Below are 21,815 nucleotides of genomic sequence, written 5' to 3'. Positions count from 1 at the left end.
CGCCTGCTAAAATTTCCACTCATATAATCAAACTTGTATTTTTATTTTAGATTTTATTTTATAATTTTAGGGTCAAACGACAGTCGAAAACGAGCGTTGTTGGGGAAGTGACGTCACAAAGTAGACACTGTTGTCAGGTCTGCGGCTGTCACGTGACCGGGCTGTTTTAGCTGTCTAAAATCAAACATAAAAGAAAGCGAGTGGGGAATATGCGCTCGCTCATCGGACTTCTCTGCGTGGTCGTCATTGCAACCGTGTACCTTTATTCGCTGACTCTGTATTTGCCCCCCGGACCCCCGAGACCCGCTCAGACCACTGCCGAGACGCAACATGCCGACGGAGCAGCAGAAGTGTCCAAAGTGCCCGCCGAGAACGCAAGGAGCAGGTTGGAGCATTTCGATAGCTTTAAAGGGATCATGCTTAAATGGACGATGCTAAGCTAACCATCATTTAGTATTACATAACTTTTAACCTTCAGTTATCAGAGCTAAAGCCGGCGTTATGTGCGTTTAACTGGCAACAAGAAGAAAAAAAGGACTAGTAGTTTTCTAGTTAGAGTTGTTGTTTTTTTAATAATAAATTCTTAAAACATGTTATTGACTTTATTGTTTCAATATCACAACGTTATAGCAAAAGTATAATACAATGGACTCCACATACATGCAATCGTTTTGAGGTTTATACCCTTTTTTTTTGGGGGGGGGGGGTAAATAAGTACATAAATATAATATAATTAATTGGACCCGGTGCACTTTCCCATGCATTTTCCTCCCAATATTACAACTCTAATAACATTCCTACTTTATTACAGTCATTTTTATTTAAAAATATCTCACAATAATGCACCCACCATTGGGGTCTTCTTTTTTTTTAATCATCAGGTTGAAGTTTCCGTCTGACTTGGAGGAACTGCGAGAGCTGTCTGAGCTTCTTCAATTCTACAAGTCGGAGCACACGGCCTACGTGCTGCTGCTCTTCTGTAGCGCGTACCTCTACAAGCAGTCCTTTGCCATTCCCGGATCCTTCTTCCTGGTGAGATCCGAACCCAATCGCATGTGGAGGTTTTTTTTCCTGACCATTCTGAGCCTTTTGTGTAGAACATCTTAGCGGGAGCCATATTCGGCCTGCACTGGGGTCTGCTGCTGGCCTGTGTGCTCACCACGGTGGGCTCCACCGCCTGCTATCTCCTGTCTCAGGCCTTTGGGAAATGCTACATTGTCAGACTCTTCCCTGATAAGGTGGCCATGCTTCAGAGGAAGGTGAATGTGCACACACAAACATAGTTTGTCAAGGCATTAATTTTGAAAATTTTAACTTACAAATGTTAGAGAATTAATAAAACTCATATCTCAAGGCACCACTGTCCAGTATGCCTTCTTATATGTTTGTTGCTTACGTCGCTGGGTTTTTCCTTCCCAGGTGGAGGACAACAAGGACTGCCTATTCTTCTTCCTTCTCTTCTTGAGGTTCTTCCCCATGACGCCCAACTGGTTCCTCAACATGGCCGCCCCTGTCGTCAACATCCCCGTCACCTTCTTCTTCTGCTCCGTCTTCATTGGTAAGTGCAGCAGCCAATAAACCACTGTGACGATGTCACATGTCGGATCTCGCACACCCTGCCGACTCTCCGTTCAAAGGGTTATATTAAAGCCCCCCCCTTTATCTAAGCGAGATAAAGGTACGCGATAAGTCACATGTCGTTTCTTTTTAAGACCGATACCAGTATAGTACTCAACTCATGAGCAGTTACCAATATCGAGTTCTGACACCACTACACTTACATTACTTAAGCAGTATTTCAGATAATCCAGTTATACGCTGTCAACTTCAATGTTCTCATAAAATGTAAACTTCCTCATAGGATTCTGGCTCATAAATGTTAAATTTTTTGGAAAATCTATGATATTAAAAAAATAGCTTGTAAAATATAAACTTAACTTCTCTCAGTATTTCAAAACATTCTCGTGAAGTTGTTATTGCAATATTGAAATTGTCTTCCCATAAAATTGAAGTACTGTAAATAAAACAAATCAAGTAAAATTTCTAATTTTTTTTAACAACTAAAATATATAGGTTTTTTTTTCTGAAAATGTCATTTTTGGAAAATCCATCTTCCTGTGATTACTTTTTCAGTCAAATTACTAAATACATGATGTACTGCTTGCTTTCTCTTAAAATGCATTTAAAAAAAAAATCATAGTTCAACTTAATTTTCATAACATTTGCATAAAGGTCAACTTTTTTTTGTAAAATGTTGACTGTCGAATGTCTTGTAAAATTGGTCATTTTCATAAAATTAGTGTAACTTTAGCCTTATAGTAATTGTATTTTTGGCCTCATTACTCCCTTTTAACTTCATTTTAATTACATTTTTAATGTAATATTTTTTGTAATTAAAATAACTTTTTAATACAAATTTTAACCAAAGCTTTTCAAGTAATCCATAACATTTTTTTTTATTTTTTTTACTAATTATAATCCCAGAAGGCGAAATTCAAATGAGAGCCCTTCTGACTGAAAATGTTCCAAAAGGAGAATGACAGTTGAACAAGAACTACCTTTGTTTTAGCCTAGCCTGTCATCTTGTCTCTTAGGTCTGCTGCCGTACAACTTCATCTGCGTGCAGGCGGGCGTCATGTTGGCCGAAGTGTCGTCCCTGGACCACTTGTTCACCTGGCAGCGTCTCGCCCAGCTTTTGGCCACGGCGTGCGCTGCGCTGCTGCCGGGCGCCCTCGTCCGACGCTACGGGCAGCGGCGGCTAAAGGGGACCGCCGCGCACCAGCACAACGGACTCCCCGACAACAAGAAGGTCCACTGACACTGTGGCGATTGTATATGTGGACTACTGGAGCAGCCTGTAGGTAAACTTGATGGCAGTTGGTCTATGCAGGACTTGTAAACATCTACCTCACATCAGTATTGAAAGTTGAAACTCTCCTGCTTGGACAGGTTTAACTCATTCACTGCCATTAACGGCTATAGACGGCAAAAGTTCATTTGAACTATTTCTATTAGTTTAACTTTTTTTTCCCCACTTTTGTTAACATGGGTATGAAAACCTAGATTTTTTTTATTGTATATTTAGAACAGATATAAAATTGTGAGTTAACTAGTGAAAATTTGTCACATGACTTCACTAGTTAACTCACGATTTTATATCTAAAATTTATGAACTCATTCACTGCCATTGACAGCTATAGACGGCAAAAATTCATTTGAATTATTTCTATTAGTTTAACATTTTTTCCCACTTTTGTTAACAAGAGTATGAAAACCTATTAAAAAAATTATTGTACATTTAGAACAGATATACAATTTGTGATTAATCGTGAGTTAACTATTGAAGTCATGGGATTAATTATGATTAAAAAATGTAATCGCCTAACGCCCCTAATTTGTTATATTTTCTTTTTTAAGAAGAAAAGATTATTTTAAAAAAATACTTAAAAAAAAAAAGATGATTAAAAATGAGGGGATTAAAATTTTTCGTAATTAATCGCATGACCTCATTAGTTAACTCACGATTAATCACAAATTTTATATCTGTTCTAAATGTACTTTTTTTTTTTTTAGGTTTTCATGCTCTTATTCACAAAACTGGAAAAAAATGTTAAACTAATTGAAATAGTTCAAATGAATTTTTGACGTCAATGGCAGTGAATGAGTTAAAAATTAGGGGCGTCAGGTGATTATAATTTTTAATTGTAATTAATCGCATGACTTCACTAGTTAACTCACGATTAATAACACATTTTATATCTGTTCTAAATGTGCAATAAAAAAAACTGTTTTAGGTTTTCATACTCTTGTTAAAAGTGGAAAAAATATATATAAATAATAGAAATAGTTCAAATGAATTTTTGACGTCTATAGGCAGTGAATGAGTTAAAAGGGAAGTGCTTTATTGGAACAAAGTACAAAATAGAAAGAAAAAAAAAGTGTGTTATTCTTGAGAAATTACAGATCCATTGAAGGAAATGGCCATGTCTAATACGACCTCAAGAGTTTCATTTTCGTGCCACATTTTCACAATAATGTCGGGGGGGAAAATAGCAGGGACGAGGGATCATCTTTCAAATGGTGTTTATTGCTCAGATCCAGATTTGCTCAGCAATACAGTTCACTCACATGTCAAACAACAGTACGCTCGGGGACCGGAAGGCACGGGGTCCGCCACAACGGCGTCAAAACGCGGATCCCATGTCAGTCCGCCTCACATCATCCGTTTGAGAACTTTCGGCCCGTGGGACATTGGAGGGGTTTCACTTGTCGAGCACACACACACACACAGACACACGCGAGGAATCTCCCAAATGGCGAGATGTGTAAAACCACTAGTAGAAGGTTTAGTGCTATAGGAGGCGTCTGGCATCCAAACGTCATTGAAGAAACACTGCTGCACTTGACCTCGTCCGAATGCCCTTTTGCACTACCGTGTCTTAATGTTCTATTCTTACAAACCTGGATCCTCTTGTCAATCTCCTTTTGTTTCCTCATTACCTCCGCCAAGGAAGTTAATGTGGTCTTTGTCAGTTAACAGGATTACACAAAAACAGTGACACCATTAAGGCCACGCTGAAGAGAAAAAATGACTATTGGAAAAAGATGTGTATTTATACAGCAAAAAAAAAAAAAAATCTCCTGACTACAGTTGTAAAATTCAAAACACTCATATCTCAAATCATCTTTTTCCATAGAAATGAATTGACTTCGTACTATTATTTTAGTAATTAATTAATCTGTTGATTAATCAATTAATCAGATTTTTAAAATTTATTTCCATAATTTTTTTTAAAAACGCCGTTCTATCAAATTGACATTAACATTTTTTTTTTTTTATGATTTCAGTTCCTGGTTTTCTTCTTTGATCTGGCAACTCAATAACTCGTAGTAGTCTTTTCTTTTTAGTGTGGCCTTAATACTCATTTGTAGACGTCATTCTGACTTTATTCTCTTAATTCTAAAACTATATTCTCTTAGTGTTATTTTCTCCCTTCAGGTTGATCTTAACGCAACTTAGAAAGAAACGGTCCAATTCTTTACAGAAGCATACAATTAACTCATTCACTGCCATTGACGACTATAGACGTCAAAAATTCATTTGAATTATTTATATTAGTTTAACTTTTTTTTTTATTAACAAGAGTATGAAAACCTATATTTTTTTATTGTACATTTAGAACAGATATAAAATTTGTGATTAATTGTGAGTTAACTAGTGAATTAATGCGATTAATTATGATTAAAAAAATTAATCGCCTGATGCCCCGACTTTTTGTTAATCTTTAAGTCGCGTCGATTAGGCGATTACAATTTTTTAATTGTAATTAATCGCATGACTTCAATAGTTAACTCACGATTAATCACACATTTTATATATCTGTATTTCTAAAAAATTCTAGGTTTTTATACTCTTGTTAACAAAAGTGGAAAAAAATGTTAAACTAATAGAATTTTTGACGTCTATAGCAGTCAATGGCAGTGAATGAGTTGATTTTTGAACAAATCTTCAAAAAATACTGCCAAGTATTGTTTTGGCCTTGGCGGAGGTCTGCACTGAACGAAGTGCCGTTTGCCGTTTTTGACATGAACGTCGACTTGCGTAGTTGAAACCCACGATGGTACAGCCGAGTCTTGGCAGCAGTCTAACCGAAATGAAACTTAAAGCTAAGAATCATCATCAAAACAGTGTCGGTGACGAGAAAACCCGGATCGACAGAAGACAAAATCAACCGAGAAGGGAAAAAAAACAAAAAACGACAGCTATCCAACCACCATTGTGATATGACTAAACATCGCTAATAATACATCCTCAGTGACGTGTGTTAAGTGTGTTTTTCAGGTACTGAATATTAAAAGTCTAGCAACACTCCTAAAAATCTTAGAAAACAGCACAATCCTCGCAAAAGGAACGCCGCACTTAAAAGAGCCCCAAAGAGAGACGGCAGAGAGACCGACGCTCCTCTGCGAGGTCAAAAAGAGAAGAAAAAAAATAATTATCGAGGTCAACTAGCAGAACGCCCTCGGGCGCGAGCGTCGCGTTCGCCGGCTAAGATCGGGACGAGGAGGCAGCGAGGCTGGCCGGGAGCAGCCTCAGGCAGTGTGTGAGGTTACCGTTATTGTGTGTGTGTTCACCGGGACCGCCTCACGGCCGCTGGAGGACCTCGGAGAAAAAAAGTCAGCCTTTGATTCAGAGAGGTCATTCTCAAATTTACACAGCATAAAATAAAAAAGGATGAGGGCGAACGGCGGTGACGCTCGGGTCACAACAGGAAACAGGATATGCGTTTGCGTGAGACGTTTTTCTACACTTCTATCGTCTCACAGCAACTAGTGTCACCAGCTAAAAGTTCTACATTCTATACTTTTTTTTTTTTTTTACACCATATTCAAGAGTCAGTGTATTTTTGCAGCTCTGTGTGTCTTTTTGTCTTTAAAATAAAAATAAAATAAAAATCACCAACGGAGAAATAGACGGTTGGTGTGTTATAAAATCTTTTTTTCACAGGTGATTCCCCCCCTCCCTTCGAGGTACAGTGGCAGGGGGGAAAAAATGAAACAAAACATTTGGAAAAATGGGTTTGGAATTTGTAGCAACAATGCTTCTTGTATCTAAGGAAAGGAAAGCTTGTTAAATTTGAATACCAAATAGTGCTGTCAAAATTAAAGAGTTACCTCATTGATTAATCACAGAAAATGATTGTGTCATGTCATCTTTTTGACAATGGAACTGCTACATTAGCCATTTAATTTTTTTTTCTTTCAACCACTCAAAAATGTTCATTACGCATGTCATTTTTATGTATTTATGTAGCCCCGCCCCTTATTACATCACAAGTCATATCATGTATTAACGCAGATTAATCACACTATTTACACAACATAAAATGGCAGTGAATGAGTTTATCATGATTTTTCTTTTTTATCTAAGATTTGACTCATCTGATTAAGAAATGTAATAGTTTGACGGCTAATGCAAATATTTAAAAAAAAACATGCATAATTGACTAATTTGACGCCAATTTAAATGCATTGGAAAAAAATTATAATAATCTCCCCCACCAAAAAATAATACAAAAACACAGGTAAGCATTGAATATAACATGTAATGTCTTATTTTGAGAAGCCGATCAATGCAAAATATTATTTAACAAACTTTCCAAAGATACAAGAGGCATACTCAACCCAACACAAATTTCCACAATGTTTAGTTTCATTTTTAGGCGGTACAGTTGGTTAGTTTCTATCGTCGGATTTGCATTTGCTTACCGTCTTTTTGCGACGACATTCGGACCCCCCCCCCCCCCAATTGCGTCCTGCTTTTTTTACAAACCATTTTGCAAAGAGGTCTCGTGGCAAAGATTACGCTTTGCAGGAGACGGCTCAGCTTGTTTCTTCTTCAGTTTTTTTTTTGTTTGTTTTGTTTTGTAAAGAAAAGGGATTTAAAAAAAAAAAGATCAGTTAACAAGGCATACAAAATGTCACAAAAAATAAGAGGAGGGGGGTGAGGGTAAATGAAAGATTGGACTGAGGTACCCTGAAGCCTGAGGTAGATCACAATACTGACATGCGCACTGTTTACATCCTGCGGTGGTTCACTTTGACTGTTCTCCCATATTTTTTTTTTCATCTTTTTCTCTTTATATTCATTTTCAAGAAAATAAACACTTCCCTTCAAAACAATATGGCAGTGTCCCACTGAGGGCAAAAAAAAAGAAAGAAAAGAAGAGGACTTTTCATTTTCTTTTGTTTCATATCAATAGCTCTCATCACAAAATAGGAAAAAAATAGATTCATAAATATTACTCTCTTTATATATTTATATATTTACACACACACACGCATGGAGGAAGGTGTGGCGATAACCTTTGCGATGAAGCGTGATTAAAATAAGGCTTTAGAGGGACCCGCGCGGCCAGCGTAGGAAATAAAAATCAAGGTCACTGTCTGGCCTGCTGAACAAGGCGAGGACTGCTTTGTTTAGGATTGAAGTATTAAAAAAAAAAAAAAATTTTTTTTTTTTTTTTAAAGGCTGCGTTTGATACATTCACAGCTGCCACGCCTCCTTTTTTTCGCCAGCCCGCTCACGTTGTGCCATTGAGGGTCGGCACTTGCCTTCACATTTGCCTCCATGCAACAAAGCGCACAGCCATCCTCGCATGACACCCCCCTTAAGGCCGAGTGTGCGCACATTCATATGCGTAGACCATTTTTCACCGTGACGTGGGCACTTCCTGGAGCCAAGCTTCACTTTCAGCTGCCTGTGTTCAATAATGGAATAAGAAACTGTGCAGACCTGGCCTTTAAACTGGCGTGGCTGCTTTAGAACGCCTCATTGTCGTGCCATAAGTGCACGCAGAGAGAGAAGATTTTTTTTTTTTAACATGTAGTTAGTTTTTTAAGCGTGACCTGACAGCCAATCTGTGGACAGGAGCTTTATTTTTACATTTTTTTATTTTCACTTTATATTTGTATTATTTCCAATGGGTATTCTGTTGTTGAGTCTCAATGAAGCACAACATGATGTTAGAATTTTGAATTTTAAACACTGGCATGGAAAACGGATTTCAGAGCTTCCATTTTTTTTAGTCGAATGCCCATTTTACTATTTGCATGTTTCCGTCTTTTTCCATTAGAGAAGACAGGTAGCGGAAGTGACATCACATGAAAAGGTTCTACTGAGTCGTGGGACTAACAGTACTTTAGTCCGTTTGTTTGTTCTGCTCTTTAGAAGTGGTAATAGTATTTATCAATAGGACCACCAAAGTAGTCATGATTGAACCCCTGCGCATACGTGCATGCATCTCAATCAATCAGAATATTGATCAAGGCTTCATTTATTGAAGTCGTTCAATTCCAAAAGTGAAACCTGTATATTATTTTGATTTACTATTTGAAAAGTATTTTCCTGTGTATAATAAATTGATGATGTCCACGCTTCACTTTCTGAATGACTGAAATTCTATTTCATTGAAATGCATACATGTATAAGAGGAGGGGGGGAAATTTCACACGTTCAAATATTCTTTATCCTCCTAAATTTAACATATTTGACTTGATGAGAGTGATTCAAAAGGGAAAAAAAAAAAGATTGATGAGAAGCATTGGCACACACACACGTTCACACACAGAGGCTTGTTACCAAAAAACATTCACCATATTTCCAAATAGGGCTTGTACTTTTTTTTTTTTTTTTTTCCAAAAGTAGGGGAACTGCTCAGTGTGGTTGCTCTTGTAAATGTCAATAAAGTTGTCTACCCTGTGTTAATACTGCTTAAGGATAGTTCATCTCCATCTTGTTTTAATTGTGTGGTTAATACAGTCGCTTTATCCGTGTTAGGCCTACAGTATGTTAATCCAACTAAAGAGAACAAATACGCAGTGTGACGTGCTAGTTCCTGTTTTACCTGGTGGAGACGACGATTCTCCGCCTTTTGTTGTTTTGCTGTTCTTGCGAGTGTGCCGTCGCAGGGCTGGCAGTGCACACGAACGCCGCCCGCCGCCTTTGGCTCTCGCCCGCCCGCTCGCTCGCTGGCTTCCCCTCCTCGATGAAGTTCTTTGGTTATTTTTGATCCCGCCGCTGCTGGTCTGCCCTGCGCGTTCCCTCTCGGGCCGCGACCGTTGTCTGACTAGAGGTCTCTGTCCGTTTTTGGGGAGGGCTACATTCATTGGCCGGCGCCCCCCGCTGGTCACTTGGAGTGTTGCGGTGAGCTGGCGGCGCCTCGCTGGTGTTTGTGTTCCTGCTGTTTGACCTGCTGAATGATCTCCCGGATCTTCCTCTGTGCAGTCTGGTCGAAAGAGCATCGCATGCAAAGGAAGAAAAAGTTACGATTTTAAAGATGCAAGCGCATCGAAACGAACCGAATCATTCCACCTAGATATGAGAGCTATATCGTTGAAGGAAATGGCACATTTACAATACTGATAAGTTCATTGAAAAGTATCTAAAATAAAAACAAAAAAGCAATTGCATCGTACCGTCTCGAACTCAGCCGCACCGTATCGATTCGAATCGTAATCCCACTGATTCAAACCGAATCGAATTGAACCGTCCTTGAATCATTTACTACCCCATGCATTGAAAACTGTATGGAATCGAATCAACCCCTAAAATTGACTTTTTTACATTATGCATGATGTAAGAGTGGTGAACAAGTTTAATGACAAAAATTGAAAAGTTGAAATAAAAAAAAAAATTTAAAATGGCATGTTCAAAATAAAAAGATAAAATAAAATAAAAAGGTTTTGGAAGAATACAAATTTTAATGGAATATAATGTTTCAAGAACAAAGTTTTGTTGTATTCACAAAGCATTACTTGTTTTTCACTTCACTTGTTTGACAACTAATAATGTTATCAAATGAAATTAATCCATTGTCATTCATCCTTGAAGATAAAAATGAGCAAATATTAAACTTATTTGTAGACTTTTACGCTACTAAAAAAAATTGCTTTGTTTTACTTGCATCTCAGCCAAATTACATTTGTCAGCCATTTAAAATAAAATGTACTTAATTGTGTAATATCAAAATTGTCCATTTTCCATAATCGGTTCCCTGCGTTTACAAAATAAATATGCTAAATATGGAATATGGAAGCACATGTGAAAAGTTTTGACAACTAAATTTGAGTCAAACCTAAACATCTCCATGAATGTTAAGTGACCATTAATAAAATAAAAAATACATAATTTGGTATCTGCTGGCGTACCTGACTGGCAAAGAAATGCCCGCTGATCTTCACAAACACTTCGTCGTTCTCATCTGGAGTTTGGTCCCGCGGCACGATGACCTCAGCGCTCGTAAGGTTCTGAAGCTCGTTCACCTGAAATCGCCAGCACGATCAGCACAGGCGCTCCATCAAAACGGACGGCCGGAAGACGACGAACGCGCCAGTCGACTCACCGTCTTGCCACCTTTCCCGATGACCCTTCCGGCTGCAGTGGAAGGAACCTTGATGTGCGTCTCCAGTTTGACTTCCTCCTTCCCGGAGAAGAAGTTCTCCTCTTTCAGCTTGCCAAATATCCGACCCTGGGCCTGGACATCGGAGGAAGGTGTGAGGTACATTCGGCAATTCTTTTTGAACTAAAGCATTACAAACCATTTTCATTTGATATTGATATTTTTAATAAAAAATTTAACCCTGGAGAACCCACGGGGTCAAATTTGGCCCCTATAAATTCTGCTACTCAAATAAAGACCTTTTTTTTTTTTTTTTTTTTACAAATTTAACTTCAAAAGTCCAGAGTGCCACTTCTGACCCCTGCATGGGGCCCTCTAGTGGATGAATATTGCACTTACATGAGCCAGAGTGGTGGTGACAAGATGGCTGACAACATGCTGTTTTGTTGAGCTAGAAATCAATCCAAACAAAACCATCTTCTCAGCAAACCATCACATGGTAAAATTGTGTTTTTTTTTGTTCATCTATTTCATATCATGTTGCAGAATGCCTAGGAGTATGTTTTATATATATATATTTTGATAAATTAGCAACTCTGAGCTAGTTAAAAAAAAAAGGGTTAAAATTGAAAAAACATATTTTGGTGTTCAGTGAATTATAGCAGTCATTTAATGTATAATTCATAATTTTCCAAAGAAGAAAATGGTTCTTGGGTTCTCCAGGGTTAAAACGGACTTTCAATCTTGGAGTGCCGTAATGCTGTACGGCTGCGGCTTGAGTAAGAGTCGGGAGTTTTGTGAGTGAGGCTCGATACTAAAGTGATGGTTTTACCTTAAATTGAGCCTCCGGCGTCCCGGTAATGATCACCATTCTCTCGGTGACATCGGGGCTGTCAGCTGGGGCGATCTGTCGACAAATCAGGAGAAATTGCGAGCGTGCGGTTCATTCAAAGTTTCAAACCCGAGATGTCCTCTTTGCCGTACTTTGATGGAGGCTCCAGCGAAGTGGGCGAGCTGCTTGATGTGCTGGCCCTTCTTGCCGATGAGGGCTCCCACTGCCTGAGTTGGAATAAAGAGGTAGACAACCTCCTGTTCTGGAGCCTGTCGATGGAAACACAAAGACGCTTTTTACGCACATAGACAAGAACTGAAACGATTTATTTTTTTATTTCACTTCTCTGGGAAGCAGGCAAGAAAAGATGACAGAGTGTGAACCACATGAAGCGAGTCTGGAGGCAAGACAGCCAAACGTTACAAAAAGTTCCTGTCAAAATTTCCACTAGGAGACAAAAGTCATGTAAAAAAGTAGCTTTCAGGAGAAGTGTGTTACAATATCATTTAACACATTCACTGCCATTGACGACTACAGACGTCAAAAATTCATTTGAACTATTTATTAGTTTCACATTTTTTCCCCGCACTTTTGTTAAGAGTATGAGAATTTTTTTTTTACTGTACATTTAGAACGGATATAAAATTTGTGATTAATCGTGAGTTAACTAGTGAAGTCATGTGATTAATCACAATAGAAAAAAAAAAAGCCTGATGCCCCTAATAAATAAAAGTAGAAAAAGATTATTAAAAATTAGGGGTATCAGACAACTAACATTTTTATTCTAATTGATCACATGATTTCACTAGTTAACTCACAATTAATAAAAAAAATATGTATCTGTTCTAAATGTACAATAAAAAAAATCTAGGTTTCCATACTCTTGTTAACAAAAGTGAAAAAAAAAGTGAAACTAATAGAAATAGTTAAAATGAATTTTTGACGTCTATAGCCGTCGATGGCAATGAATGAGTTAATAAGGGTAAACTATTCCTGTTAAATAATAAATAAAAACAACTTGCAATGTATTTCAACAATTATTTAAAGTGAAAATGTGGATTTTTAAACGGACTAAAAACAGCAGTGGGCAAAGTTGTCACACTTATTTAAATATTTTTTCCTAACATTGGTTAGTTAAAATGTATTTTTAAATGTGTATTTATCAGATTTAATAGTTGTTTGCTATTACGGGTTTACATGTGTACAATATAATTTATATAAACATGAACTACTTTTCATTTAATTGTTAATGAATTCCAGACAAATCATCTTTCTTCATAGAAATAAATGGAAATTGATTTAGTGTGTTCCAGACCCTCCAAAATAGTTTTTAATGTGTTTTTTTTTTTTACACTTTTACAAAGTATAGAAACACAGCATTAATATTGCTTTACACTTAAACCGCAAACGGGGGAATGAAAATGCGCGAGTGTGAAACGCCTGGTGGCCGGATGTTGCCAAGTTTGCTGCCGCCACCTAGTGGTGGACGTTTGAAGTGTACTTTCATAGCTAAAAAAAAACTTGCACTCTCATCTCAAGGCACCACCACACAATTAAATTAATTTTAAAAACAAAATGAAAAAAAGAATAAATTATCATTTAATTTTAAACTAATGTACAAAAAATATATATATTATTTTATTATTAAACTTTGTTGACAAGTGATCTGTGTCTGACCCATCTGTTGGTTTTCAAAATCCAATCACAAAGATTTGCCCATTCCTCCACGTCCTAAAATGAGCTTAACACGAAGCCGAGGTGTCCATCAAGCGTAACGGCTCGTGTGTGTTTTGACCCGGCGCCCGGCAAACAAGACCCGGGTAGGAGTTGAGCTTTTCGCCGTCTGGGCTGGTGTATTTGTGTACTTGCGGTTTATTGAGTGGATTTAATGAAGCCTAGCTCAACTCTGGGCTGGAACTCTCAATCCAGACATATTTGTGGTGTTCTGGTGGCGGTGGTGATGTTGAGATGCTGATGAGGGACTGTTTTGGATTTTGATGTTATTTTTCTTTTGAATCCAATTCAAGGAGTTAAGGGAGCTTTTTTTTTCCTAGCAAAAGCACTTGCGAAAGTGACATTTTGTCACACAGCAAAAGATGACATGCTATTTTGTGTTCATTTCAAACTCTTTGAAATAATTCCACTCATGGGCCACAACATTAGGTACACCATTTATAGGTATATTTTTGGGAAGATACCTTCATATTATTATTATTTTTTTTTTTAAAGGAATCTTTAACAAATATAATAAAAGCCTCTGGCCACTATATAAGGAAAGACAGCATTATGAACACTTCTGAGCCTGATGCAGTACACGTCAACATCACTGCAAACTACCCAGTGTTGTGGCCGCGTGTCGCCATGGCAACAGTCAGTGTGGTGCAGCTTTTTGGAGGACATACTGAATGCTGGTGGGGGATGGCACTCGCTGGAGGAACCCCGTACAGGCCACTGAGATGTGAAGAGTGACTCTGCAAGTGAAGCGACAAGCAGGCGGATCAGGGTGGTGCACGTACGCACACGTTCCCAGACACACTCACGCAAGCTCCGAACCGGGAGGGGTGGGGGGTGGGGGTCAATCACGCTCTGTGAACCCCACCGATACATTCTGGCCCCTTGGGTCTCACACTGCTCGGCTGAGGATGCCGGCAATGAGTGCACACTGACTCATCTCTGGAGAGTATTGGTGTGTGTGTGTGTGTGTGTGTGTGGGGGGGGGGGGGGGGTAGATTCAAACTGTACCACAACGCTATCCTTTTATCACAAAGTCTCTCAGGGATATTTTGGTGCACTACGTTGACCGACAAACATTTTCTTTTGGAACCAGCAGCTGCAATTAACAGCTAACGTGACTGAACAACTCGTGCAACGAAAAACCGTGACCCCTTGTGTCCCCTTGATCCACAACATGCCGCAATTGTCACAATGTGTTAAAATGCTTTTTTTTTAAACGTAATTGCAGGGCTCCAGATTAAAAGTTGAGAGTGCAACAAAAATTTTCAAAATGTTTTTTTTTTTTTATGTTCTTGGATATTTTTTGTTTTTGACAAAGTTTTGCTTCACATTTCTGCCCATATATCAATAAGAGAAAAGAGCCCACTTTGCTACTAGTATATAAATTTTTTTTTAAAAAATTTAGTCTGAAGCTCTGAATTGGGTCATATCTCATTAATGGTGAAGGGAAAAAATTAAATGATTTATCTTGCTCTCATTTTTTGGTATCACAAAACCTGACTTTTGACCAGGGGTGTGTAGACTTTTTATATCCACTGTTCTTATTATACAATCAAACCATCCTTCTTCTTCTTTTTTATAGCGCTTATCCTCATCAGGGTGGTGGGTGAGCTTGAAAGTTACTTAAAAGAAAAGAAAATGCTGCTAACTCTCCTTAAAAATTTGCTTAGAATTTCTGAGTGAAAAAAAACGTGACTAGGTTTTTCTTCAAGTGAATATTCCTCTTTTTTTGTGTTTTTTTTTTTTTTTGCAGTGCATACATTTTAGGAACATTCCACCCCAGAATACTGTTTTACTTAGTGACATGAAACTTGGTCGATGTGTGTGTCATGATGAGACCCACAAAAAAAGATCTTCTACTTGAAAGGACACAGGAAGTGGTTATTGGGGGCTTTAAAAAAACAAAATTGCTTGCTACCAAATTTGAACCACATGGACAAACAAGACAGATGGACAACATGGACATGTTGTTGTTATTGTATGTGGGCAAAGCATGATGGCTAAGTTCGATGACGCTCCAGAAAAACGGAATCTCTGATAAATTAGCTTGACCAAAAATCCCCTGAAGCCATTTATAGGTGCTTCTGACTCTGATTTCCCAAACCTTGCAGCATATTTCCCAACTTTGTCCACAACGGGTTTCATTCGTTATGAAAATGCAATTTTGCGGGCCCTTAAGTCCACCAGCTTCTCAGTTGTGTGTATGCCGACTTACTAAGAATGGGTTGTATCCTGCTTGTGCCACAGGGGGGACCGAGCCGCGAGGTCCAGCAGCTGGGGGCAGCACCGGCAGACCGGAGGAGAAAATGCCCAGAGCGTTGAGGTTCAAGCCTGGGATAAGGTTGGCCTGTTGCTGAGACAAGATGGATTGGCAAAATGGAAGACAATTTAAAATGAGAGAGCTGGTATTACTACTATTTGAAAGACAACAAATAAACTACTAAATCATTCAAATGTGTCATTAAGGTGACATTTCTTCATTTTATTTGATTGGGTGTCGCCTTGTATTAACAGCATGATTCACTTCTGGGTGGGGAACAAGCGCGGTAGGACGTGACAGCCTTGTGTAATATCATCAGAGTGGCACTAGATGGCGCTCAAAGCTTTGTGGAGTCCAACTAGCTCACTATTAGACTATCGACAACATACTGTCTGATTGGTGTGGGATTGTCGGCTCCGCTGCCTGCGGTAACCTAACCCTGATTGAGTCTATTAATCTAATAGACCTATATCTATTTTCTATGTCGTTTGTCCTCATTAGGGATGTGTGTGAACTGACTTTGAAGAAGAAGCCGTGTACGCCACAGTCAATCGCAGGTTGCATTCAATCGCGCATTAACAATTTAGTGTCTTTAATGCATAGATTTGTGGGACAGTTGAAATGGAAATAATAGATCTAGAAGTTACATTTATTTTTACACAAACTACAAGATGGATACGATTGTGTGAATAAAGATGTCATTTTACAAACAAAAGTAGACAATTTAGGTAAAAATCTGCAGACAATACTACTAATACATTTGGCCACCATTGTGCTTTGTTGACAGCACAAGTGCAAAATCACTGCGTGAAAATAATTTATGATTCTGATAAACACTCAAACATAATCAGTCCAGTCGTCAACTACTCTAGAGCCTGACTACTTCACAGCACTCCCCGTGTACAGTACAGAGCGCCCACGGTTTACGGCGTTCCATTTCTATACTGTTGATTTGTACGTAGGCCACAATGTGAAGTAGTGAAGCCATAATTACAGTACTTAATTGTACGAAAAACACTTGCAGGCCATAAATACAAAACAATCACATGTGGTAACTGAGCATGACTTCTTACATTGTGTAAGCAAGTTTACTGTGTGCCATTCGCAACTGTCGGAGCCCCCAGCTGCTGTTTTGGTTAGCAACAGAGTTTTGCTGGGCTCAGCAGTTACCGTGGCATTAACAACTATGAAACAAATTATTACTTAGTACTATCCACTTTAAAATCCTAATAAGTTGGAAGAATAAATATTTGTATGATATGTATGTGTTCTCGTCTTAAAAATTAATTAATTAAAAATTTATAAAAATAATTTTTGTGTGTCGCTCTCGGTTCACCAGCATCTGCTAAATACTGAGCTTATAGTACGTTACACACACACAGGCGTACAAAACTAGATTTTTATAAAAAAAATATTATAAAATATATTTTTTATAATTAATTTTTAAAATGAAAAATTTATGTTTTTTTAAACATTTTTTAAAAAAAAAAAAGATTTTTATTTTAAAAAATGAATCATAAAAATATTTTTTTATAATTATTTTTATAAAAAATGTATATATTTTTTTACCTAAAAAATATTTTTTATAAAAAAGTAACTCTAATAATAAGTTTTACAATTATTTTTTAATAAAGAAAAAGATCATACAAATATTTTTTTATGAAAATCAATTTTTTTTAAAAAGCTAAAAAATATATATATATATATATATATATATATATATATATATATATATATATATATATATATATATATATATATATTTTTTTTTTTAATCACTTTTTTTTCTCGTCTAGAACTAATAAGCTTTGTTGGACGCCTTACACGTGTTACTTCCTCATTTTAGTCTTCAAGAGTAAAATTAGCAATGTGTGTAGTAGTAAACAAACACTGTTGTTGCCCCCTCGGGCTGCAGCCAGCACCGACTGATGATGTCACTGGGGGGGATCAGATGGATGCTGGGAAGGAGCTGCTGCGTTACGGGGACGATTCACACGTGCACAGCGGGGAGAAGGCGGCCATGAGTCAGACGACTGTGAAGCGATCGTGTGTCGCTCTCTGTTTACCAGCGGCTGCTAATTACTAAGCTTATAGTACGTAACACACACACACACACACACACACACACACACACACACACACACACAAATGATGAGTCTGCACACACTCACATTTATAGCAGCGACGTCGTTCTCATAGGCCTCCCTCAATTTCTTCATGATTTCTGCCTCTGCTTTACAAAGCGCTTCCAAGATGCCCTTCACCGTGATGGTCCTTTCTGGGTTGTAAATGGTTAAGTCTTGTAACCTACAACATTGCGCACAGACACACAAACGCAGATGTGTCAGAGCATTGCGCGAACAGCAAATAAGCCATATTTTGCTTATCTCAAAGGGGGGTGGGGTGGATTTTAATTGGATTCTAGTGTATCTCGCTCAGGAGTTAATGAAGTATGGGCCTTTCAAAACGGGCATAAACATTTGTGCTGATAAACAACACTATTTTTATTAGTACATGTTCATTAAGTTTGAAACAGCATGCGCAATTAGAGCATTCACCAAAATTATTCATAATTTCATACCCTTGTTAAATATTGAGTTGTTAACTGAATGGTTATCTTTTAACAGGGAATCCCACAGAAAAGTGAAAGAAGTTGTGTTAACGCAAGGGAAAAAATTGGAGTGGCTCCACAATTGAACTACTGAACTAAATTGTGTTTTTACAACAATAAACATATCTGGGAACTGCATCATGCAGTTTGGTTTGGCTGCACAGTACACACATGTTCAATTTATTGTCATTTATGGTACTCTTATGTAAGTTGTTTGCTGTAAAAAAAAAAAAAAATCCCCCCAGACACACTACAAATATCTTGTAGAAAGGCGTGATCAGATGAGGCGAGGGATGGCGGCGACTTACGAGGAGATGGTTATCTTGGTCCCGGTATCTTCCTCGATCTTCTTCAGGTTGCGGCCCTCCTTCCCAATGAGGCGGCCCACCAGGCTGTTGTGGGCCAGGAGTTTTAGAGGGATGTCCTCCGGCCTGTACAAGACACACACAACACATACACATATATGTCAAGAATGTTAAGCAACATCAATTGGGTGGAACTGTTGTAAATGAGGACTGTCGCATTTGTTGTTTATTCAGGATTTAGGATTAGATTTTCAGCATGTTTGTACAGGTTTTTTTTTCTGCTGTCATCTTCACTCTTGCATTCATCTGCATGATATAAATGGATTGAAAATTAAATAAAACACAATATTACATGCACTGGATGCGTCATTAGACAATTTAACCATCAATTTTGTGTTTCTTATTGCAGTGGTGTACAACTGCTCTGCAACATTCATGAGATGACTTTCTTATATTTTGTTCACCTCAGGGAAGCCACATCACCTCAGCTTAAGAAGGACATGAAAATATTAGAAACAATGTCATTAAATTGCACAGATGTACTAAATGTTGTGGCTTTAGTATACAGTAGGTTCTAAAAACATTTATTTACATTATGTAAAAATGTCATCATGGGACAAATATTATACAAGTAGCTTAAGCTTCAACTACGACGCACACCTATAGCATTGATATTAGTAGTGAGTAGAATCAAAGACAGAAACCTTGAGTGCCCAACAAACCTCAGAAACAAATGCTAATGCTAGTTACCTTAGCATTGCCTCAAGTGGAACAAAAGCTTTAACTATGAATAGCTGGCACCAAACATTAACGCAAACGCTTTAACAAGATTACATGCTAGACGTGACAAACATTAGCCTAAAGTATTACGATTTCCAGTGGCTTCAATAAATCAAGTAACCACACTCTAGTTAGCATCAGCATACATTTTACTAGCCAGAGAGAACAATTTAAAATATGCTACTAGCCACATAAAGCTATAGACTAGCTTTAACTATGGACAGCTAGCACCAAACATTATTGCAAATGCTTTAACAAGATTACATGCTAGACGTGACAAACATTAGCCTAAAGTATTACGATTTCCAGTGGCTTCAACAAATCAAGTAACCACACTCTAGTTAGCATCAGCATACATTTTACTAGCCAGAGAGAACAATTTAAAATATGCTACTAGACACATAAAGCTATACACTAGCATTGTCTGATTTTTATTTGTTATATAAAATACACAATAAACGTGAAAATGTAATTTTTTATATTTTATGACTGTACTGATTCCCAATAACATTAAATTTGACTTCTTATTAATTTCATATTTTATTTTAAGATGGCAGATTTTTTATTTATTTAATAAAAATGTTAGTGTTTATTTTATTTTATGATTAATCATGCCGTCTAAGTCTGGACTGTGAACATCCAAAGCAGGCATAACATTCTGTCTTCAAGATCACTAGCTATTAATTAAGCAATGATTTCATGATCACATTCCGTTCAAGGAGCTTCCTCGAAAACATCTGCTTTCACCCTCCTAACAAGCTTAACAAGCTTGTCAGAAGTTTTTAAATGACTAATAAACGACATCTTTATTCCCAGAAAAGAACAAAGCGTGACTGATGAAAAAGACGGGCACTTCTACGTTTTAATTGAAAAGCAAACAGTAGTAAACAAGCGGCGAGTGTACAGTATATGCTGAGGTGTGACAGGAGATCAAAGTCAAAGCCAATTAGATATGCCGTCCGTCTTTCTCTAACGCTAAGCCGCCGTCACGTTTCAGCCTGTGTGAGATGTGTCATGTGTTGACTGTGTTAGTGGTCCAGAGCGGCGTGAATGCACGCTGAGATTAAAAGGTGCGCTGGCAGGTCAAAGGATAAGATTATAGGCCGTGGACGTTTATGGTTAATCTCCTGCGAGATGTAACGTGAACGTGAACTTACGTCTTGGTCTCGTTGGCCTCCTTCTGCATGATGTCCAGGATCATACGACAGGCCGATGAGCAGCCCTCCGGAGACGAGTGGATGGTGATGGGCTTCTCGGCCGCGCCCGCGTTCTCCTTCCGATGGATGTCCACTCTGAAAGCAAGACGAGAGTGGAGACAGTTTGGTAACGTGCGTGTACGGTATTTTACTCAATGGAAGCAAAATGAGCGCAGTCGTAAGAAAAGAATAATTGTTCGGCAGCGGTTAAATCTCCCATACGGGTGATGAGGTTATGATTTCATTGGTGTGCAATTTCCACAGTCCGCAGTGTCTAATGCGGCATCTCGAATATTTGATTTAAAAAAAAATGTCTGGTACTCTAAAAGGAGGTTCGCGCTCACTGGTCTCAAAGGGTATCAAATCTCTACCTAGCTAACCAAGTTGCTTACTTTGACTGCGTCTGCTTGGTGACGTTCTTGATGGTGAGTCCCTCCTTGCCGATGATGGCACCCACAAACTGAGTGGGCACGAGCATGCGCAAAGGAAAGTCCTGCTGCTGTCGGGGCCGCGGGCCGCCAAAGCCTCCCGAAGGTCCGGGCTGAGCGGTCTCCTGATCCCGGGACAGCCGGCTGCCGCGTCGACCTCGGCCGGCCTGGACGGGCGGAGCGGCGTCCAAGTCCATGATGTACGACACCCTCAAGGAGAGGTCGTCGCACTGCTGTCCTGTCAACTTCTCGATGGCTCTGGAGGTTAAACGACCAACAGTAAATATTAAGCGACGTGAAAATACATTTCAATTCAATCAAGCAAAATTTGAGCATTTTTTTTCGTTGTGGCTGCCGGGTTTTGATTTTTGTGGTTTTGTGTGGTGTGCTTTTCCATTTTAACTCATACACTGCCATTGACGGCTATAGACGTCAAAAATTCATTTGAACAATTTCTATAAGTTTAACATTTTTTTCTACTTTGTTAACAAGAGTATGAAAACCTCAATTTTTTTTAATTGTATATTTAGAACAGATATAAAATCGTGAGTTAACTAGTAAAGTCATGTGACAAATTTGAATCTTTTCTTTTTTAAATCTTTAAAAAAAAAAATGAAGAAAAGATTATTCAAAATTAGGGGCGTCAGGTGATTACATTTTTTTTTATTGTAATTAATCGCACGACTTTACTAGTTAACTCACGATTAAAAAAAAAAGATTATTAAAAATTAGGGGCTTCAGGTGATTACATTTTTTATTGTAATTAAT

The 21,815-nt window shown here is 38.1% G+C and overlaps 2 protein-coding genes across 7 annotated transcripts in view; one reads left to right on the top strand and one right to left on the bottom strand.

Annotated features, from left to right (window-relative positions):
* Positions 1 to 106: 106 nt before the first annotated feature.
* On the top strand, positions 107 to 9,281 carry tmem41aa (transmembrane protein 41aa). Its single transcript, XM_077579270.1, has 5 exons — positions 107 to 385; positions 882 to 1,032; positions 1,098 to 1,259; positions 1,420 to 1,558; positions 2,595 to 9,281. Exons 1-5 carry the CDS (start codon positions 210 to 212, stop codon positions 2,816 to 2,818), a joined length of 852 nt encoding a protein of 283 aa, XP_077435396.1. The 5' UTR covers positions 107 to 209; the 3' UTR covers positions 2,819 to 9,281.
* igf2bp2a (insulin-like growth factor 2 mRNA binding protein 2a) overlaps positions 4,067 to 21,815 on the bottom strand; it is a 54,698-nt gene continuing 36,949 nt past the window's right edge. For 4 of the 6 annotated variants that reach the window (XM_077579264.1, XM_077579268.1, XM_077579269.1 and 1 more), the window contains 11 exons: positions 21,012 to 21,305; positions 20,581 to 20,715; positions 18,647 to 18,769; positions 17,899 to 18,034; positions 15,683 to 15,820; positions 14,136 to 14,204; positions 11,886 to 12,002; positions 11,734 to 11,808; positions 10,905 to 11,036; positions 10,711 to 10,824; positions 4,067 to 9,788 (listed from right to left, as the gene is read on the bottom strand). In XM_077579264.1, coding sequence (XP_077435390.1) covers positions 9,690 to 9,788; positions 10,711 to 10,824; positions 10,905 to 11,036; positions 11,734 to 11,808; positions 11,886 to 12,002; positions 14,136 to 14,204; positions 15,683 to 15,820; positions 17,899 to 18,034; positions 18,647 to 18,769; positions 20,581 to 20,715; positions 21,012 to 21,305 — 1,432 coding nt within the window. In that variant the 3' untranslated portion in view covers positions 4,067 to 9,689. The remainder of the gene's footprint in view (positions 9,789 to 10,710; positions 10,825 to 10,904; positions 11,037 to 11,733; positions 11,809 to 11,885; positions 12,003 to 14,135; positions 14,205 to 15,682; positions 15,821 to 17,898; positions 18,035 to 18,646; positions 18,770 to 20,580; positions 20,716 to 21,011; positions 21,306 to 21,815) is intronic. The other 2 variants (XM_077579265.1, XM_077579266.1) reach the window with 2 other exon arrangements.

The sequence above is a fragment of the Vanacampus margaritifer genome, chromosome 11 (assembly GCF_051991255.1).
Source record: "Vanacampus margaritifer isolate UIUO_Vmar chromosome 11, RoL_Vmar_1.0, whole genome shotgun sequence".
NCBI lineage: Eukaryota > Metazoa > Chordata > Actinopteri > Syngnathiformes > Syngnathidae > Vanacampus > Vanacampus margaritifer.
The sequence above is the reverse complement of the archived record's forward strand: the minus strand, read 5'-3'. Positions and strand labels throughout refer to the sequence as shown.

What these genes read in the sequence shown, in the direction of transcription:
- tmem41aa (XM_077579270.1), top strand. Translation starts at nt 210, where the DNA reads ATGCGCTCGCTCATCGGACTTCTCTGCGTGGTCGTCATTGCAACCGTG. An exon ending in GCCGAGAACGCAAGGAGCAG is followed by an intron (nt 386 to 881) that starts GTTGGAGCATTT and finishes TTTAATCATCAG; the next exon opens with GTTGAAGTTTCCGTCTGACT. An exon ending in TTCCCGGATCCTTCTTCCTG is followed by an intron (nt 1,033 to 1,097) that starts GTGAGATCCGAA and finishes CCTTTTGTGTAG; the next exon opens with AACATCTTAGCGGGAGCCAT.